Raw genomic sequence first — 22,890 nt, 5'->3', positions numbered from 1 at the left:
ACTTTCCCATGAACCTTTGATTCAAAAATGTATTAAAGCTGTTCAGAACCTGAGACCTATAATCATTGATCCTGTTCCAAAATGGGACCTAAACTTTGCACTAGATCATCTATGTAAAGAACATTTTAAGCCCTTGCAGAGAGGAGACTTGTAGAAACTCAAGACCTGTTTTCTTGCAACTATAACATCTGATAAGAAAGTGACTGATCCACAGGCCTTGATGGCCACAGATCCAAATTTATTATTTCTGCAATATTGAGTCCTGCTAAGAACTTTGCCATCATTTTCTCCAAAAGTCCTTTATGTTCACAATAGAAATCTGTTGCTCCTACTTCCATTATTTCATCTGGATCTGACTTCCGAAGACGAGATGGATCTTCATTCATTAGATGTAGGTAGGGCTTTGAAGATTTATGTTGACCGGACTGCAACGTTCAGAAAAATAAATATCTTTTCACTTCTTTGACTGGAGCTAACAGAGGAGTTTATGTATCCAGACCTTCTATTTGTGGATGGATTACCATCTGTTATCGAAAAACTTGTCTTACAGTGCCTGAAAGAATTATAGCCCACTCAACTCGAGCCACGTCTACCTCATGGGCAAGGAAAGGCTGTGTGCCATTAGACCACATTGGTGGAACAGCTTCATGGTTGTCTCCCCAGAACTTCATAAAACACTACAAGTTAGATCTCCAGGAATCTGGGGAATCCACCTTCGGGATGTGTCGGGAATCCGCAATCGGGAGGTGTCAGGAATCCGCCTTCGGGAAGTGTCGGGAATCCGCCTTGGGGATGTGTTGGGAATCCGCCTTCGGGATGTGTCGGGAATCCAGCATCGGGATGTGGGAATCCACCTTCCAGAGTACGTCATCTCTTTGTTCAGTTAGAACAAACAACCTAGTTAGTGGTCGGGCTCGATAAAGGCTGTTCTGGCTATTTAATGAATTACTGCCCCAATATGTAGGAAGAGGAATATTCCCGGATTAAAGGAAAGTGAATTTTTGGTGAGTAAAACGACACTTTAATAGTAATGTACATTTCAGTTTCAGAAGTATTTACTAAATGAAAACACAAGCACAGAAATAAGTCGTAATAACAGTGAACATAACTAAAGTTGGCCGGTTTGAGACCAAGTCAGAAAGCTGGTGCTGTTAGTGGGACCACCTGTCCCATGAGTTGCCGTACCATCCCGTGAATGGGTATCCAGAAGGGGCAAACCGAGGGTTAATAGTGATGTACATTTTAAAGTATTTTTAAGTTCATTTTTTTGGTTCACATTGGAAGATTAAATTGCCTTTTACATTCAGTTCTGGTCTCAGTAGAATAATGTAACATTTAGGAATGAAGATACAGCCCAGAAGTCCAGCACTGGAAGACCAGATGGCAAAAACCTCCACAGCCACCATGTATTTCCCCTTGGTGCTGAGATAGGCCGGGATGAAGGAGATCCACACACTACAGAAGAGCAGCATGCTGAAGGTGATGTACTGAGCCTCATTGAAGGTGTCTGGAAGTTTCCTGGCCAAGAATGCTACAATAAAGCTCAACCCAGCCAGAAATCCAACGTAACCAATGGCCAAGTAGAAAGCAATGGCAGATCCTTCATTACATTGTAAGATTATCTTCCCAACCTCTACCTCAGTGTTATACTCTGGGAATGGTGGAGATAGAGACAACCAGAAGACACAGATGATAACCTCAATGGAAGAGCAAATCATTAGAACAAATATAGAGAAATGTCTCCCGAGCCATCTTCTCAGTAACCTGTGAGGTTTGGTGGCTCTAAAGGCCAAGACCACGGTGATTGTTTTGCCCAAAACTGAAGAGACAGCAACAGTAAAGATGTTCCCAAAAGCCACTTGTCGGAGGAGACAGGAGATCTGTGTGGGGCGTCCAATAAATAACAGAGGACAGAGGAAGGATAAGATGAGCGAGAGGAGAAGGATAAAGCTGAGGTTCTGGTTATTGGCCTTCACAATGGCCGTGTCTTTATAGTTGATGAATATTCCTAATATCAGAGCTGTGAAAATACAGAACATTCCAGCAATGAGAAGAAGAGAAATCCCCAGAGAGTCTCCATAAGACAGGAACTCAACGCTTCTTGGGATACAGGTGTCTCTTCTGTCATTCGACCACTGATCTTCTGGACACTTCCAGCATCTTTCCATATCTACAGAGATGAAGCAACACATAAAAGATTTTCTTAATGTAATAAACATCTTCTTTACGACACGTGCTGTACTATCATGATGGATGTTGGGTCTTTATATATGGTGCCTACTCAGGGTCTGTGTTACCAACATAGCTGTGAGGTCTCTGCTGTCTTACGTGGGCATTTGACCACTCACATGCTATAGCCAGAGGCAACCATGGTGTCCGAGTGGTTCATTTCACTCTTTTTTCATGTTTGGTAATGGGATGGCTCTCCTACATGGAGATCACAGGAGCCAATCCATTACCAATCCTGAAAAAAAACAAGGCACCCAGGCCTGCCATAGTGGCAGGATTAATACATACCGTACATAAGGATTTACGCATGGACTTCACTATTTGCCCCTTTGGCCTTATTCACACGTGATGTTTTTGGATCAAACATCTGTTAAATTTTTTTTTTTTTTTCGATAGATTGTTTGCATCTGTTCTGTTCCATGACATTTTTTTTTAATTTTGATGGCCAAATTTCACCTGTTTTTGTTTGTTTTTTAATGGACCGTTAACCCCTTCCTGACACCCGCTGTGCTAGTATGGCAGACGCCGAGTGTTTAACTATGGCGGCCGCCCAACTCCATAGCTGCCGGGTGTCTACTGTTTTGTAGAGTAGACACCCAGCGCTAATGCCTCTGGTTGGTGCCCGCATACATCCCCGTATACAGAAGTATAAAAAAGTGACGGTGTCAGAATATGGCGACTTTTAGCAAAAAAAAAAAAAAAAAAAATTGGCACAGTTTTGGAGTTTTGTTAAGGGGTTAAAATGTAAATAAAACCAAAGACATTTGGTATCCCCGAAATCACACCGAAACACAGAATACAGGGGACAGGTCATTTTGGCTGCACAGTGAACGCCATAAAAATGAAGCCCGTAAGAAAGTCACAAATTGTACAGAATAATGGCGGCATCAGGAAGAACAATTTGTCCCGCAAACATTAAGACCTCATATGGCTCTAAGAAAAAAGTTATGGGGATTGGAAGGCGGGGGGGGGGGGGGGGGGGAGTCAAAAACGAAAATCAAAATATGCCATGGGCGAGAAGGGGTTAATGGATGGAAAAATGGTTTTCAATTAGTTTTACATCCCGCCATTACAAAGACAACTGTCATGTGAATGAGGCCTTTCCCTAAATTACAAATAAATATTAATAAACAAAAAAATACCCAAAATGCATAAGCACAAGGGGGCTGAACTAATAAAATATAAAAACATTTCTCCTATACAGCGGGCGTCGTAGTGGAAAAAAACCAATGAACATGGCTGAGATGGGGTGTCTTTACTTCTTCTCCCTCCAAACAAATTTACTAAAAAGGGATCAAAATACTTTCATTAAAAACCACATATTGCCCAGTGAAAAAGAACCTTATAGGAGTCTGTGCTCTGAAATTACGTTACAGTGTCAGAATATGAAATTCAAAGAATTATTTTAAAAATATATAGATTTTTTAAATTCTTCATTTTTTTTTTTTTTTTTTTACAGATATTAAATAGAGATGAGCAAACCTCCCAAGATTCTTTTCACTGTGGATTCAGATGGTTTGGGTGCAACATTTGTTTTAGGTCAAATAAGTTAATTAAACTCTTAGGACTCGGAACATATCTATAAAACATAGTGTAGAATACTGTCAGGGCTCCTAGGAACCTATCTATCAAACATAGTGTAGAATACTCTTAGGGCTCCTAGGAACCTATCTATCAAACATAGTGTAGAATAGTCTTAGGACTCCTAGGAACCTATCTATCAAGCATAGTGTAGAATACTCTTAGGGCTCCTAGGTAGGAACCTATCTATAAAACATAGTGTAGAATACTCAGGACTCCTAGGAACCTATCTATAAAACATAGTGTAGAATAGTCTTAGGACTCATAGGAACCTATCTATAACACACAGTGTAGAACACTCTTAGGACTCATAGGAACCTATCTATAAAACATTGTGTAGAATACTCTTAGGGCTCCAAGGAACCTATCTATAAAACATAGTGTAGAATACTCTTAGGGCTCCTAGGAACCTATCTATAAACATAGTGTAGAATACTCTTAGGACTCCTAGGAACCTATCTATAAAACATAGTGTAGAATAGTCTTAGGACTCATAGGAACCTATCTATAAAACATAGTGTAGAATACTCTTAGGACTCCTAGGAACCTATCTATAAAACATAGTGTAGAATAGTCTTAGGACTCATAGGAACCTATCTATAAACATAGTGTAGAATACTCTTAGGACTCCTAGGAACCTATCTATAAAACATAGTGTAGAATACTCTTAGGACTCCTAGGAACCTATCTATAAAACATAGTGTAGAATACTCTTAGGGCTCCTAGGAACCTCTCTATAAAACATAGTGTATAATACTGTCAGGGCTCCTAGGAACCTATCTATAAAACATAGTGTAGAATACTCCTAGGAACCTATCTATAAAACATAGTGTAGAATACTCTTAGGACTCCTAGGAACCTATCTATAAAACATAGTGTAGAATACTCTTAGGGCTCCTAGGAACCTATCTATAAAACATAGTGTAGAATACTCTTAGGGCTTCTAGGAACCTATCTATAAAACATAGTGTAGAATACTCTTAGGGCTCCTTGGAACCTATCTATAAAACATAGTGTAGAATACTCTTAGGACTCCTAGGAACCTATCTATAAAACATAGTGTAGAATACTCTTAGGGCTCCTAGGAACCTCTCTATAAAACATAGTGTATAATACTGTCAGGGCTCCTAGGAACCTATTTATAAAACATAGTGTAGAATACTCCTAGGAACCTATCTATAAAACATAGTGTAGAATACTCTTAGGACTCCTAGGAACCTATCTATAAAACATAGTGTAGAATACTCTTAGGGCTCCTAGGAACCTATCTATAAAACATAGTGTAGAATACTCTTAGGGCTCCTAGGAACCTATCTATAAAGCATAGTGTAGAACACTCTTAGGGCTCCTAGGAACCTATCTATAAAACATAGTGTAGAATACTGTCAGGGCTCCTAGGAAACTATAAAACATAAAGCAGATAGATAACACTGACCGCTTTGGTTGGAGATCTCTCCCACTGGACAGGGGGTGCAGTAGTAACAGCATCTCGGTCGTCCTTCTATTAGTACTTTCCTGTATCCAGGTAGGCAGCTTTTAGTGCAGACAGACTCTGGATTCTGGACAGAGTAGTGATAAATAGAGATGAGCGAGTAGTGAAATATTGGAGATTTGATATTCGTTTCGAGTAGAGCCTCAATATTCGACTACTCGATCGAATATCGAATCCCATTATAGTCTATGAGAAAAAATGCTCATTTCAGGGGAAACCACTATTCGACTAAAGGAGAGTCACCAAGTCCACGAGTAGCAGGAGGAGAATGTTTAGGAGGAGCGAAGTGCAGTTAAAGCGCACGGCCCCGTTATAGTCTATAAGGTCCGTGCGCTTTAACTGCATAGCACTTGCAGTTGCGCTGATATTCCATTCGGGGGGGGGGGGGGGGGTGTCTTCCCGTGGACTCCTTCTGGACGGGAAGCAAGCGCTAATGTGAACCGGCCCTTACTTGTCCTGTAGAACGAGCATTGATTGGCTGAATGCTATACAGTGCATAGTATTCGGCAAATCAACGCTGGTTCTGCAGCAGGTTCGTCCTTGCTAGTCGGGAGAGCTGGCAGCTTGCGGTTATGTGGGAGCTGACTTTTTCTCATAGGAATGCATTGACCAGCGTTGATTGGCCGAATGCTATACAGTGTACAGCATTTGGCCAATCAACACTGGTTCTGCCGGAGGCTCGTCTGTGAGGAGGCGGAGTCTAAGATCGGATCAGAATGGAGACTGCTGTGGTCCGATCTTAGACTCCGCCTCCTCACAGACGAGCCTCTGGCAGAACCAGCGTTGATTGGCCGAATGCTGTACACTGTACAGCATTCGGTCAATCAACGCTGGTTCTGAATCGAATCTTTACTGCGTATAGCGAGTAGTATTTGAACGAGTACGAGTATTTCGAATACCGTAGTATTCTATCTATTCTATCTATATATTTTTTCTACCTGAATAAACCTCGGATCCCAGTGAATCTCACTGTCATTGATAACAAATTGTTGATCATCGTCGCTGAAATATCCAACTTGCTTGATCTGCTCAGTTTCGTTCGAAATAAATGTATTTAACAGGTCATATTTGGCAGGAATATTTTCTTTTTCACCAACATAAACAGATTCTCCACCAGGAGTGATGAAATGGGCGTTCTTTAGGTATCTGTTCACCTGTGGGAAAGCAACCATATAGGTGATGGATGAAGTATGATTGATGGTTGTGACTAAAGATGGGCGGACCTCTGAAGATTTCTTTCAGGTTTGGGTGGCTTGGGTGCCAGATTTATTTTGAGTTGAGCAAGTTTAGGATAACCCACAACTTGAATTGGCTTAAAACATACCTGTGCTAATCTCGTTATCTCCCCAGAGACAGAAAACCAGGGCTGGCAGCTCCAGAAACTTCGGAGCCAGGCCCCACTTCAAAGAGATATGGTTGTGATGAAGATATTACCCCAGGAGAATATGCTGCAGTTTCCCTAATAAATTCCTCAGGTGCGCAGTGCGAAGCCGCACGTTCCAAGGCCAAACATTGTGCTGTTGAGTGTAAGGGAAAGGTCCAGACACTGAACTCATTACCCAAAGGGGATTAGGGTGTCATCCTTGGCGTCTACATGATGGGAACCTCACTGCAAACCCCATTATGTCACTGGCTGGGCCCTGCGATCATCTGACAGGGCTGATTATGGCTGCTCATAGCTATTTTGTTGCAGGATGGGGGGCTGAGCTTCTTTCCCTGATGACCTCATGGGGGGGGACTGAGGAGAGATATATTGTCTCCTTTGAGGGGGCCATGGGTTCTGTTCTGTGTTCTTTTACCCTGGATCCTATATGTGCCACACCTGGACTGTAATCTCTGGCCTTATGGATACTATGTGCTAAGACTGCAGAATATATGCGCTCTGGTCTGTTCTGGACTGTTCTACTGATGGGGAATGCCACCCCAAAAGCCTGAGGCTTATTTAAGGACTCTAAGCAATGTGCTCTGGATTTTATGAGAAGAACCAACCAGAACCAGAGACCCAACTGGATATTATATCTCTTTTTCTAACTTCTTATTCTCCTTTTCTTTTATTGTACTGTACCATGTTGTTGTAACTGTATTTGCTTGTAATCCGCTGATATATGTCTATGTATGTTTGTGGCTAGTACCGACCCACTTGGGAGTAATAAATATATAAAATTTATAAGGCTCATTTTGTATTATCCTATGAGACCTGGACACTATCAGGACGAGAGAGGTCAGAGTTCTATTGGGAGGCTTTTTTTAGAGGCTGATTTTGAGGCAGATTCAGAGTCAAAATCAGCACCAAAAAAATCAGTGTGCAATTACTCTAAGTGCTGTGCATAGCTGAAAATAATGGAGTAATTGCCTTGGATAATACAGTTATGAATAACACACCATCTCCTACCTCCACAATCACTGACATGCCTGGTGTTCCAGCCTGCACAACCTTATATACTGTAAATGACCTCAGCACTGTGAGAATTTTCTGTTTACTATTTTATCTACCACTGATATTTCATATATAGCATTACTACGGTACTCACCTACATCAGATTGAGAACCTACCTCTCTTAATAGAAAGACATGGTTGGCAATACATGACTTGAATTGACCAGGGCATTTACTTAGAAAGAAACCATGTAATGCATAAGCCACGGCATATACCGCAGAGTACACACTAAACGTATGCCGGAAATTATCTACGTCATACATGGACCGATCCACATTCCCGAGATAATCTGTCTCAACACATGGTCTGCAAGAAGCATATACAGAATGGATAGTGCAACAATCCAAAAATCTATTCCAAATTTTAAATATGAGTGGCCCTGAGTATTTGTAGGGGCCTACAGCCAAAAGATAATCCTTCAGACCTGGAATTTCCCTTCTATGTAGAGAAATCTGTAGGGAGTGACTCAAGACATGACTGCCCTGCAGGTTCCTCATTATAAATAATGATGGAAGGATTAAAACCTTCCTCCTGAGGAAGTCTTCAAAATGTACACCATTAATCATCGATAAACCCAATGAATTTCCAAGAATTATTATAACATCACAACCAATCTTCTTTATTTTGGATGAAATTTTCTTCATTTTATCTTGAGACTCGACCAAGATCTTAAAGTAATATGAAAGATCATAGATGACTTCGTGAAAAGCCACACATATCCCATTCTGTGTCATGGCCCTGTAGAGCTCCATGCTGGACCATTCACTACTCTCCTCATCTGCACTAAGAATTCCCACCCAGGTCCAACCAAAGTGCTTCAAGATGAGAACGATGACTTTATACTGAGCCCTCTCATAAGGAACCGTGTGGTAGAAAGAAGGGAACCGGATATTGTTACTTAATACAGGATCCATGGCTCCATAACTGATCTGTGATTAAATAGAGAAAAGAACTGAATAAAATATACTTTGGACAATTGTACAGGCAGGGCTAAGGAAACCAATGTGGCAAAACTTTGATATGAACACTGCTAATAACAATAGATACCTACAGCTGTCTCCACTGCTACAACCATGACTCCTGGGTCACCTGGATATACCATGAAAGCTATGTGATCCATATCTTATGTGGGTGTATTGTTATGCTAGGTTCACACCACTGCCTGGGTTTCTTTTCTTCGGGTCCAGTTGGGGAGCCGGGAATGGAAACATAATCCACTTAAAAAGTGGTTACACACGGAAACCCGTGGACTCCACCTGAAAAATGCAGAAAAATGGAATGGAATTCCCCAGTGGAGATTGGGCACATGTGTGAACCTAGCCTTAGGCATGGTCATACATGGTGAAACTCCTATGATGGTTACATTTACTAAGTCTGAGTTGAGGTTGCTATGATGGGCTGCTGCAGAGAACTTGTACTAGGGCTGACTAAAGATGGCAATCACATTATATCACTACTAGGGTTGAGCCGATCTTGAGATTTCAAGATCGATTTTAAAATCCGATTTTCGATAATTTTTCAGCCAATCCCGCTCATGAAATTTGCTTGATCGCTGATCGAGATACGATCTTTCCCAATGCTGATCACTTCACCCTAATTGTATATTATATATACAGTGGGGTTGAGCTGATCTTGAGATTTCAAAATCCGATTTTCGATTATTTTTCAGGCAATCCCGATTGTGAAATTTGCTTGAGGGCCGATCGGGATCCGATCTTTCCAGATCCCGATCGCTCAACCCTAATCACCACCCATGTTGTCCTTTCTAATACCACCTTGCAAATTGTTTCTCAGGGCATGCCATGGGTATCTGAGATTGACTATTGATACACTATATTATACCTAGTATAGGCCCTGAGGGGGTCATCAATGAAGGGAATCTGCAGTAACTATTACATACTTACTTCAAATAGGGATACAGACTTCGTCCAGGTGTTGAAGCTAGGGTCCCACCCCGTATCAATTAGGAAAAAGGAGCTTCACACAAAGATGCGTGCCAACAAATCAGGTGTATTTTATTAGTAGAGCAAACGTTTTCGGTCTAGGCTCGACCTTCCTCAGGCTCTACATAAAAAACATAACACAGATACCAAACAAAAAGGTGGGATATTAAAATTATGTCCCAAAATTGAAAATAAAGTACATGACATACATCCCATACTGTGCACAGAAATAAACTATCAAAGAACAAAAATTATAATATGTACAAAGAACCAAATGGTAGCTGGCTTCTGATGTTATCTAAGGTAGAAATATATACGAACACATAGTCAAGGTGACATAACATGTCAATAAAAGAACGCACAAGAAGTGGCCAGGTTTCCATTAAACTAACAGTAACAGACCATATAGTGAAAATAAATGGCAAAATAGACAAAGAACAAATGAAAACCAGGCTAGTAAATAAGATGAAGAGCGTGTGTGAAAAAATTCTCTATACCTGTTCAGTATAATTGTCAGTCACAGATGTTGGTCAGGTAAATAAGGTAGAAGGTAAATGACCTAGAGATATAGGGTGCATGTTAGTCCTGCACACAATGCTGTGACTGACAATTATACTGAACAGGTATAGAGAATTTTTTCACACACGCTCTTCATCTTATTTACTAGCCTGGTTTTCATTTGTTCTTTGTCTATTTTGCCATTTATTTTCACTATATGGTCTGTTACTGTTAGTTTAATGGAAACCTGGCCACTTCTTGTGCGTTCTTTTATTGACATGTTATGTCACCTTGACTATGTGTTCGTATATATTTCTACCTTAGATAACATCAGAAGCCAGCTACCATTTGGTTCTTTGTACATATTATAATTTTTGTTCTTTGATAGTTTATTTCTGTGCACAGTATGGGATGTATGTCATGTACTTTATTTTCAATTTTGGGACATAATTTTAATATCCCACCTTTTTGTTTGGTATCTGTGTTATGTTTTTTATGTAGAGCCTGAGGAAGGTCGAGCCTAGACCGAAAACGTTCGCTCTACTAATAAAATACACCTGATTTGTTGGCATGCATCTTTGTGTGAAGCTCCTTTTTCCTATTACATACTTACTGTTGTGCCTGGATTACACCTTTAATATAAGGGAGAGTTCACACGGAGTAACGTGCCCCGTGATGTGGCATGTATACGGTGTGTGATGCTTTGCGGGCCGTATACGCTCCCATTGATTTCAATGGGAGCCGGGATCATATACGCGGCACTATTTTGCGGCCATGATTTTGTGGCATGGGTTATGGGGATAATGTCCATCCTTATGGAGTGACCACCTTTTCAGGTGTGTGGAGACTTATACAGCCATAGTTGCTCCACTGCAAGGGAACATGGGAGGAATATGCAAATCTGTCTCCCAATATGTAAACAGGGAGACAGTGCCTCTGTTTGCTGTTCTCTATGGGAACCACCCTGAACATCATGCCCAACTTTCCCAGAAGTCTTTACTGCATAATGCGGGGTTATAACCAAATCAATTTCTCAGCTACGGACGGCACCATTTTATCCCCATAATCGGTCTCTCAGCCTCTCACTTCTACCAAATCAGTTCTCTCTAGGCTGCGCTGATGAAGTCCAACCAGACAGAAATGGTGCCGTCCGTAGCTGAGAAATTGATTTGGTTATAACCCCGCATTATGCAGTTAAGACTTCTGGGAAAGTCGGGCATGATGTTCAGGGTACTTCCCATAGAGGGCAGCATAACAGAGGCACTGTCTCCCTGTTTACATCTTGCAGTGGAGCAACTATGGCTGTATAAGTCTCCACACATCTGAAAAGGTGGTCTCTCCCTAAAGATGGACATTATCCCCACATTGCACTAGGCAATAAAAAAGCACAAGTACACACAAGCACACATTGAATCTGCCTAGTATCACACACTACCTTCTAGCACACCATCATTTCAAGGATTAACACAGATAAATGATGTTTTATCTCGTCAGGGTTTTGTGTAAGTTTAGAGCAGCAAGGACAAACTTATTCATATTAAGGTTTAATATTTTTAATTTAAGAGCTCACAATGGTCACAATAATGACAAAATACAACATGAATCTTACAGGCAAAATCGTTCTGAAAATAAAAAGGAATGCAATAAAAAAAAACCAACATATTACTTATTAAATGCCTGAGAAATCAATCGGTTGAGAAACAGCTAGAATCCTGGTTGCATTATGATGTGTCTGACCCTGTGTGCTCTTTGATGTGAGGTTTTATAGCTTCTTACCAACTGACCATTGGGTATATAAATCACAGAGGCTGGCATATAACTCTGCAACGACATACAGTTAGGGCCAGAAATATTTGGACAGTGACACAATTTTCGCGAGTTGGGCTCTGCATGCCACCACATTGGTTTTGAAATTAAACCTCTACAACAGAATTCAAGTGCAGATTGTAACGTTTAATTTGAAGGGTTGAACAAAAATATCTGATAGAAAATGTAGGAATTGTACACATTTCTTTACAAACACTCCACATTTTAGGAGCTCAAAAGTAATTGGACAAATAAACATAACCCAAACAAAATATTTTTATTTTCAATATTTTGTTGCGAATCCTTTGGAGGCAATCACTGCCTTAAGTCTGGAACCCATGGACATCACCAAACGCTGGGTTTCCTCCTTCTTAATGCTTTGCCAGGCCTTTACAGCCGCAGCCTTCAGGTCTTGCTTGTTTGTGGGTCTTTCCGCCTTAAGTCTGGATTTGAGCAAGTGAAATGCATGCTCAATTGGGTTAAGATCTGGTGATTGACTTGGCCATTGCAGAATGTTCCACTTTTTTGCACTCATGAACTCCTGGGTAGCTTTGGCTGTTTGCTTGGGGTCATTGTCCATCTGTACTATGAAGCGCCGTCCGATCAACTTGGCAGCATTTGGCTGAATCTGGGCTGAAAGTATATCCCGGTACACTTCAGAATTCATCCGGCTACTCTTGTCTGCTGTTATGTCATCAATAAACACAAGTGACCCAGTGTCATTGAAAGCCATGCATGCCCATGCCATCACGTTGCCTCCACCATGTTTTACAGAGGATGTGGTGTGCCTTGGATCATGTGCCGTTCCCTTTCTTCTCCAAACTTTTTTCTCCCCATCATTCTGGTACAGGTTGATCTTTGTCTCATCTGTCCATAGAATACTTTTCCAGAACTGAGCTGGCTTCTTGAGGTGTTTTTCAGCAAATTTAACTCTGGCCTGTCTATTTTTGGAATTGATGAATGGTTTGCATCTAGATGTGAACCCTTTGTATTTACTTTCATGGAGTCTTCTCTTTACTGTTGACTTAGAGACAGATACACCTACTTCACTGAGAGTGTTCTGGACTTCAGTTGATGTTGTGAACGGGTTCTTCTTGACCAAAGAAAGTATGTGGCGATCATCCACCACTGTTGTCATCCGTGGATGCCCAGGCCTTTTTGAGTTCCCAAGCTCACCAGTCAATTCCTTTTTTCTTAGAATGTACCCGACTGTTGATTTTGCTACTCCAAGCATGTCTGCTATCTCTCTGATGGATTTTTTTTTTTTTCAGCCTCAGGATGTTCTGCTTCACCTCAATTGAGAGTTCCTTTGACCGCATGTTGTCTGGTCACAGCAACAGCTTCCAAATGCAAAACCACACACCTGGAATCAACCGCTGACCTTTTAACTACTTCATTGATTACAGATTTATGAGGGAGACGCCTTCAGAGTTAATTGCAGCCCTTAGAGTCCATTGTCCAATTACCTTTGGTCCCTTGAAAAAGAGGAGGCTATGCATTACAGAGCTATGATTCCTAAACCCTTTCTCCGATTTGGATGTGGAAACTCTCATATTGCAGCTGGGAGTGTGCACTTTCAGCCCATATTATATATATAATTGTATTTCTGAACATGTTTTCGTAAACAGCTAAAATAACAAAACTTGTGTCACTGTCCAAATATTTCTGGCCCTAACTGTATACCGTATTTTTCGGACTATAAGACGCACCCAGGATATAGAGGAGAAAAATAGGGGAAAAAAATTTTCAGGCAAAAAATGGTAAAATATTTAATGTATGGGAGTTGTAGTTTTGGAACAGCTGCAAGACCACATTGACAGGTGACCCTGCAGCTGTACGGGGATATATAGGACGTTTTTTTTGTGGGGCCAGGTGTACTTTTTAGTTATACCATTTTGGGAAATGTTTATTGCTTAGATCACCTTTTATTTAAATCAGAGGCAAAAGGGTGAGAAAAACCCGGCGGTTTGGCACTTTTGATTTTGACGTTCACTGTACATAAAAATATTAGTAGACCGGGCATTTTCAGACACAGGGATACCTAATGTATGTGTTTCACAGTAATGTTATACTTTTATATGTATTCTAGGGAAAGGAGGTGAACTTTTATTTATTTTATATAATATTTTTTTAAGTGTTTTTTTTAAACTATTTTATTATCCCCTGCCTAGGGGGCTTGAACCTGCAATCATTTGATTGCAAGTCCCATAGACGGCAATACAAGTGTATTGCCGTCTATGGGAGATTCTATACATTACTATCGCGGAGTGTCATAGACCAGCCGTGATAGTAATATATATCTATGACAGGCCTCGGAGCCTTCATTAGACTCCCAGCTGTCATCGGAACAGGTCGGCTCCTGCGGCCTCACCGTGCAGGAGCCGGCCTGCATCACTAAAGGTATGGGGCCGGTGGAGACCGACCCCGGGGCTAGTTTTAAACTGCCGGGACCTGCGGAGGAGTAGCGGATTTGCAGCATGGCCGCGCTACTGCCACCGCTGGTTTTCTTCAGCAGCAGGAGCGTGGCAATCTGCAGGCCCCGGCAGCTAAGACAGTCCCCGGCATCTGCTGTAATAGACCGGCGATTGCCGGGGAGTGTTTTAGCTGCCGCGGCCTGCAGTATTGTCACGCTACTGCCACTGAAGAAAACCAGCGGTGGCAGTAGCGCGGCCATGCTGTAAATCCGCTCCTCCCCCCACATTCGGACTATAAGACGCACCCTCATTTTCCTCTTATAGTCCGAAAAATTCCTTGCACAGTTAGCAGCTACTGGAAATCATGTAGCTGCAAGAGTGGAGAGCCGGCTGTGACAGATAAACTACCCAAAAAGACAGTGGGGCAATATATTTCCATCCCTGCTGGTGTTAAATGCTTAGATATTTCTTTTTCTGCAAAATTTTAATTATTTACATTTGAAAAAATATTTAACTTTTAATTGTTTACAAATTTAAATATGGTTATATGTTCATGGGAATAGCATTTTATCACAGATTGATTCACATGAGCATTGTATCATTGTAACTTTTCTAAACCGTCAATGAACCTGTTAGGGAATTGCCCTATTTACTAGGCCCAAACCATGTCCCTACCTGCTTGCGATGACTACCCTGACAGGAGTGGACAACTGGACGTCGGTGCCTTCCTATGATAAGTGAAACTCAGAATGCAGACAAGCCAAACAACATGAACGAGAGGTCAAACTAGCCAAGGGGTCGGAATCAGACGGGCAACTAAATACAAAATCAGAATCCACAAGAATAGTCAAGAGGTCAAAGCAAGGACAGAATACAAAATATCAAAGAAGAAGTAATACGCTAGCACGCTCTTAGGAGGCTAATAGTAAACAACCATGTACGGACTAATAGGCTGTATATGGAAAACCCAGAATTAGCCCTAGATGTGATTGGAAGGTAAGATGTCAATCACTGAGTAACTAACGTTAACTCTTACCCCCTCGTTCACATATGCATTGGTATTCCGTCTAGGGGAGTCCGCATGAGGACATCCCCGAATGGAATACCGAACGTAGTTGCAAGCGGTGTGCAGTGAAAGCACACGGACCCCATAAACTATACTCCCGGCGGTAATCTCTGCTAGCCTGTAGTGTACCCTTCGCCGCTGGAGCTCCGGCTGCCATCTTAAATCTGCGGCCTACCTGCCTCTATGTGCTGTTCCCACACGCCAGACTGCGAGATCTTCAGTTTGCCACAGCTGCCTCTCTCCTGAGCTGAGCGATCCTCTGATCGGTGTCCCTTGCCTGCCGTAGGGGCCTAAGCACTGCAGCACGGACCCACGGCCTAACAGTACTCACGGTGCGGGTCCGCCATCTTGAGGCCTACCTTTCCTGATAGGACTGCACAAGTTGATGCAGACCCCTCCATCTGGACATCACTACCCCTCTGCTCACTTCCAACTGACTAGAGGACCGAACTATACACGGGCTGGCAGCCTGAGGCCTCCCTACCATCTAAAGGTCAGACGCCGCCATCTTTGGGCCTTTCTTTCCAGCGACGCTACTGTGCAGGGAGACTGTGAGTATAGTCTATGGGGTCTGTGTGCTTTCACTGCACACCGCTTGCAACTGCATTCAGTATTCCGTTCAAGGGGGTTCTCATGCGGACTCCCCTAGACGGAATACCAAGGCAGATGTGAACGAGGGGTTAGTGAATCAGAGCGAATTTAGAGTACTGGCTGGACTGATACACTGAAAGAAACTCTCAGCTGTGCTGAAACAGAATACAACAAGAGGTCCCGGAGCAGGGGATCACAAGTAGACATGGCTCCATGCGGCCGGAGGATGGCGCAGAAGTCTGAACGGACAAGGATGTTACAGAACCATTGTGTCTCAGATACCGCAAAGTGCTCCAATAGAAAATACAAATCTATTTACTTCTCTTGAAACAAAACCAAAAACATTAACTGCAATAATAACTCATTGAGACGTCCTCATTAACCCTCTAACAATGACCTGTTCTATATTTTCCATCTCCATCTCTTTACTCTTTGTGCAATAAGTTGTACTTTCAGCCACCATTTGGTTACGTGTAATGGGGGAATTTAGTATATCATGTACACCAGTTTTCTGGCCTAGATGGGTAATCATTTTTTGGCGCTAGGACCTATCTTGTGTGAAATGTGCACTACATGCGCCCGATCCATGTCTTACCACTTTACCAGGAGTGGGGGAGTGTGGGATGGGGCAGAGAGGTCTCAGCTGCCATATTTGTTATAGCTCACAGTAGTTTTCTGGCCTGAGGCCTACACCAGGCCAAAGCCTCTTATATCAATTGCGCCTTGTGTCTGTCAAGGCCTTTGTTTAGACAGGTAGATGATATGTCAGTCTTAATAAATCTGCCCCAATGTTTGGAGTAGTTTTTATGACTGTTTTTTTTTTTGTTGAAGAAGGACCTCCTTTTTGCGGGACAAGTTGTAGTTTTTATTTGTGCCATTTTTGGGCATGTGCGATTTTTTATTGCTTTTTTTGGGGGGAAGGTGACCATAAAATCATTAAACCAAAACAAATGAGTGTTCACACTTTGGTCTTTAATTTTTTTTTTTACAGCATTCATTGTACAGGATAATTTTTTTTTTTTTTCGATGCACACACAGCAATACCCATTGATTATTTTTTGTTCATGTCATTTTTTAAATTATACTTATTTAATTATTATACTTTTTAAAAGTTTTACCTATTCTTTTTCCCACAAAAGAGACTCGGACCTGGGATCACTTCATACCCTGTACAATGTACTGCAATACAGATGTATTGCAGTATATTGTACACAGCCTTCCTATTTGTAGGTATAGGCAGCTAGAGGGCTTTGGATTGGCCATGGCAGCCTCTAACCCAGAAATCTCATTGTGGTGGACCTGAGAGAGTGAAAGGGGGGCGCTCTTGCTCCTTTACCATCCACATGCATTGATTACTGTTGATCACAGCATCTGAAGGGTTGAAGTATTTTCTGCCTCTGGCCTCTAGTCTCAGGTCCCAGTTGTGTAATAGCCATGTAGTGGGTATAGCTCCAGTTAACTATATGGTCAGTTTAATGGAAAGGGCTTCTTATTACCTGTGGATATCCATAGAGCCCAGTTATCTCAGCTATGGACAGACTGGGCGAGGACATCAAGTGTCCAATAAAAGCCACCACGTTCTTCTGATCACAGCTGTAGTTGGGGACGGTTTCTTCTCCTCCGGACAGTATACTCAGTGCACTATGTAAAGCATTGTTTTCTATACTACAGGAGTCATAGATTGTGTATCCCAGAGTGATATTGGGTAAGATGTCCGATCTTCTGTTTATTTCTTCTATGGCGAATATGAAGACCAGGAGATGTCTCACTAAATGAAGAGATAGACTAGATACAAATATATTGTCATGTTTTACATTGTTGTTAAAAAAAAATCAATCTACTAGTTTACACTTGTGCTTCTCTCTGAGGCGGATGTACAATGTCTGCCAGTAGTTTACTTTGCAGCTCCCTCTATACAATGAAATCACTCCTTTTACACAGAAACCTGTAGCTTATCTGCTGCTACATACAATAAACCTAAAATTTGCCCAACACAAAGTGACTGTAAAATAGGAGAAAAGAAAGTGCTAAGAAAAGCCCAAGTGAACAAACTATAGGAAATCCAGGGATACTGGACTCCAAATACGGGTTATGATGCAGCTACAAATGGCTGGTGATGAGCACAATAAGGAAAACTATTTACTAAATATAAGCTCAGAAGTAGATGGACACTTCTTACTCTTACTGTGTATTTTGAGAAGTTGCAGACTTGTAGATTCTTGTCATGTAACTGCATTGTTACTGTTTTGCGCCTGGTGGTGGAAATATCGTTTCATACAGGAAACACCCAGCGCTAATGTCTGCGATCGGTGTCCGCACCGATCGCGGGCATTGACCCTTTTGGTGCCTTGATCAGCTTTGAGTGTGGGCGCAGCCATTTTGCCACTGCTTGCAAGCTCCAGAACCGTCGTCACATTGGCATGACAGCTGGAAGCCTTGTGAAGGCTCCCAGGCCTGTCTGTGCATTAATTCTTTTGCAGGCTACTCTATGCGGGTATTTTGCAATGCATTATCATTGTAACGCATTGCATTAGTGATCAGACCCCCTGCTGTTCAAGACCCCTATGGAATCTAATAAATGCGTAAAAAAAATATATAACAAAGTTGAAATCATCCCAATTTAAACAATCTTAAAGAGACTGAGGGTAAGTTCACACGGGGTTTTTTGGTCCGGAACTTGAGGCGGTTTCAGACCACGGGGACACAGGGTTTTTTGGTCCGTAACCTGAAGTGGAATTTCACTGTGTTGGGCCCAATCTTTAAAGGGGTTATCCAGGTATTACAAGTTTCTGCAAAAAGGCCGGGTAAGGTCAAAACTAAAGCCCACACTCACTTATCCCTGGTTCTCCTATTCCTGTCCAGTCCAGCTGTGCCCCGGGGCTTGTCCCGGCAGCAGTCCTTGCCACATGTAACTGCTGAGGTCAATCAGTGGTCTCGACAGCCTTAGGAAGGGAACCAGGATGCCACAAACGTCACCAGTGATGTCCTGATTCCTTTCCTTAGGCCACTAACTTGTGTCATGTGTGGTGAGGACTTCTGCCAGAACAAACCCCCCAGCGCCGCTGGACCAGGCAGTTGTGGGAGACACTGAAGTACCGGGGACAGACAAGTATGGGTTTTCTTTTTCTTATTTTTCACCTATCCTGACCTCTTTGCAGAAAACTGTAACTCCTGGACAACTCATTATACTGAGCACTGCACTATAAAATACAATTCTAGTATGTATAATGGTAGACCTGTAAATAAGGCTAGACATAGAGAGATAGACATTCATATGCCGTATACACGCACGCATATACATTCATATACTATATACTTGTGTACAAACATACAGTACTCACACGGTATATAAGGCACATACTGTAAACCAATATACACATATATATATATACAGTCCTATGAAAAAGTTTGGGCACCCCTATTAATCTTAATCATTTTTAGTTCTAAATATTTTGGTGTTTATAACAGCCATTTCAGTTTGATATATCTAATAACTGATGGACACAGTAATATTTCAGGATTGAAATGAGGTTTATTGTACTAACAGAAAATGCGCAATATGCATTAAACCAAAATTTGACCGGTGCAAAAGTATGGGCACCTCAACAGAAAAGTGACATTAATATTTAGTAGATCCTCCTTTTGCAAAGATAACAGCCTCTAGTCGCTTCCTGTAGCTTTTAATCAGTTCCTGGATCCTGGATAAAGGTATTTTGGACAAACAATTCAAGTTCAGTTAAGTTAGATGGTCGCCGAGCATGGACAGCCCGCTTCAAATCATCCCACAGATGTTCAATGATATTCAGGTCTGGGGACTGGGATGGCCATTCCAGAACATTGTAATTGTTCCTCTGCATGAATGCCTGAGGATTTGGAGCGGTGTTTTGGATCATTGTCTTGCTGAAATATCCATCCCCGGCGTAACTTCAACTTCGTCACTGATTCTTGAACATTATTCTCAAGAATCTGCTGATACTGAGTGGAATCCATGCGACTCTCAACTTTAACAAGATTCCCGGTGCCGGCATTGGCCACACAGCCCCAAAGCATGATGGAACCTCCACCAAATTTTACAGTGGGTAGCATGTGTTTTTCTTGGAATGCTGTTTCTTTTTGGACGCCATGCATAACGCCTTTTTTTTATAACCAAACAACTCAATTTTTGTTTCCAAAATGAAGCTGCCTTGTCCAAATGTGCTTTTTCATACCTCAGGCAACTCTATTTGTGGCGTACGTGCAGAAACGGCTTCTTTCTCATCACTCTCCCATACAGCTTCTATTTGTGCAAAGTGCGCTGTATAGTTGACCGATGCACAGTGACACCATCTGCAGCAAGATGATGCTGCAGCTCTTTGGAGGTGATCTGTGGATTGTCCTTGACTGTTCTCACCATTCTTCTTCTCTGCCTTTGTGATATTTTTCTTGGCCTGCCACTTCTGGGCTTAACAAGAACTGTCCCTGTGGTCTTCCATTTCCTTACTATGTTCCTCACAGTGGAAACTGACAGGTTAAATCTCTGAGACAACTTTTTGTATCCTTCCCCTGAACAACTATGTTGAACAATCTTTGTTTTCAGATCATTTGAGAGTTGTTTTGAGTAGCCCATGATGCCACTCTTCAGAGGAGATTCAAATAGGAGATCAACTTGCAATTGGCCACCTTAAATACCTTTTCTTATGATTGGATACATCTGGCTATGAAGTTCAAAGCTCACTGAGGTTACAAAACCAATTTTGTGCTTCAGTAAGTCAGTAAAAAGTAGTTAGGGGAATTCAAATTAATAAAATGATAAGGGTGCCCATACTTTTGCACCGGTCAAATTTTGGTTTAATGCATATTGCACATTTTCTGTTAGTACAATAAACCTCATTTCAATCCTGAAATATTACTGTGTCCATCAGTTATTAGATATATCAAACTGAAATGGCTGTTGCAAACACCAAAATATTTAGAACAAAAAATGATTAAGATTAATAGGGGTGCCCAAACTTTTTCATAGGACTGTATATGGCTGAATTACTGGTGCAATGGAAATGGAGAAAACTCATGTGTAGTTCTAAGTCTGGCAGTAGTGAAAGCTCTTACATATCCCCCCTCACACTCCAGTCAGATGGATGAGTCACTGCTTGTGAGGAGGAGGGGGAAGTTAGTGCGGCATTGGCTGCGGCTAAGTGCCTGGAATCTTTACAAGCATCTATCAATGGTTTTATCTACTCCCAATCATTAGTCCTAATTGGGAAATTATTGGGCCCCTGTGGGTGTGAGTGCCCTGGGCAATTGCCCACTCTGCCTCCCCCTTCCCCCAATGCCAGCCCTGACCCTGGACACCCCCAGATGATCTGTACAGAGACAGTAAGGCTCTCTATATTAAGATTTCGGGAGCTGCGCCGCACATTTGCTGTGAAATTTGTAGAAATAAGTGTAGGTACCGCAGCACTGTCCTATAGACTTCAATGGCACAGCACTGCAGTAGTCTGCAACCTCTTCTGATACAGGGGCGTGGGCTGGAAATGCAGCTTTCCATATCCTTCAGGGACATCCACCATCTAACCACAAGTATTTTATACTTACTCATCACACTTGAAAACATTATTAATAAATTTATTGGCAAAAAGTCGGCTAGGAATGATAGAAATCTGCATTATTCCTCCGAGCATCAGATCTGCAGACTGCGTGATGTGCTCCAATCCTCCATTCAGTTCTAATGTGCATGAGCCCTCCGTAGCATGGCTGCCATCGATAATAGTGAGGATCAATAATAAGATGTACGTACCGTGCCGCATCTAGACCTTGTAAAAGAAGATACAAAGCCTTACAGTCACAGAATGTCACCTATAAGAGCTCTTCATAAGACCTAGGCCTAGGAGAAGCTATACCTTACACGGGCCCTGAGATTCACTATGCCGCTCCTAGGTTTGGTAGCAATAAACTGACAGGCCTCGCTGCTATCTCACACACTAGACCCCCTACAACATGGCTGTCCCCTGCTAAGAGGAAGGCGGGGCTAAAGTCTCCGCCCACAGATTGCTGGAAGTTTCTCTGTACAAGCTTATACTGTGTATGGAGTGATTGGGATTCTACCATCACATGCACCCACAGAGAGTGAACCATAGTTGTCAGTAGAGTAGTACATAGCAATAATCACAATGTATGCACACAGGAAATACAGATTGTACAAGAGACAGTGATAGCCAGTATACAACTACAACTATCATAGGAGGAAGGAGTGTACTGAGATACTAATGACTGGAGATCACACATCCAAAATACACAACCTCACACTACACACATATATACTGCACATACACAACCTCACACTACACACATATATACTGTACATACACAACCTCACACTACACACATATATACAGCACATACACAACCTCACACTACACACATATATACTGTACATACACAACCTCACACTACACACATATATACAGCACATACACAACCTCACACTACACACATATATTCTGCACATACACAACCTTACACTACACACATATATACTGCACATACACAACCTCACACTATACATATATACTGTACATACACAACCTCACACTATACATATATATACTGTACATACACAACCTCACACTACACACATATATACTGTACATACACAACCTCACACTACACACATATATACTGTACATACACAACCTCACACTACACACATATATACTGTACATACACAACCTCACACTACACACATATATACTGTACATACATAACCTCACACTATACATATATACTGTACATACACAACATCACACTATACATATATATACTGTACATACACAACCTCACACTACACACACATATAC

General features: G+C 41.8%; 1 protein-coding gene across 1 annotated transcript; it reads right to left on the bottom strand.

The window, feature by feature from the left end:
- Positions 1–1,259: 1,259 nt before the first annotated feature.
- On the bottom strand, positions 1,260–21,840 carry LOC142187022 (vomeronasal type-2 receptor 26-like). The gene is made up of 6 exons (XM_075261431.1): positions 21,629–21,840; positions 17,554–17,722; positions 8,141–8,668; positions 6,241–6,456; positions 5,246–5,369; positions 1,260–2,170 (listed from the first exon to the last, which is right to left on the bottom strand). Exons 1-6 carry the CDS (start codon positions 21,838–21,840, stop codon positions 1,260–1,262), a joined length of 2,160 nt encoding a protein of 719 aa, XP_075117532.1.
- Positions 21,841–22,890: the final 1,050 nt, after the last annotated feature.

Source organism: Leptodactylus fuscus, unplaced genomic scaffold (genome assembly GCF_031893055.1).
Source record: "Leptodactylus fuscus isolate aLepFus1 unplaced genomic scaffold, aLepFus1.hap2 HAP2_SCAFFOLD_131, whole genome shotgun sequence".
In the NCBI taxonomy this organism is placed as follows: domain Eukaryota; kingdom Metazoa; phylum Chordata; class Amphibia; order Anura; family Leptodactylidae; genus Leptodactylus; species Leptodactylus fuscus.
This window is presented reverse-complemented; position numbering and strand designations above follow the sequence as displayed.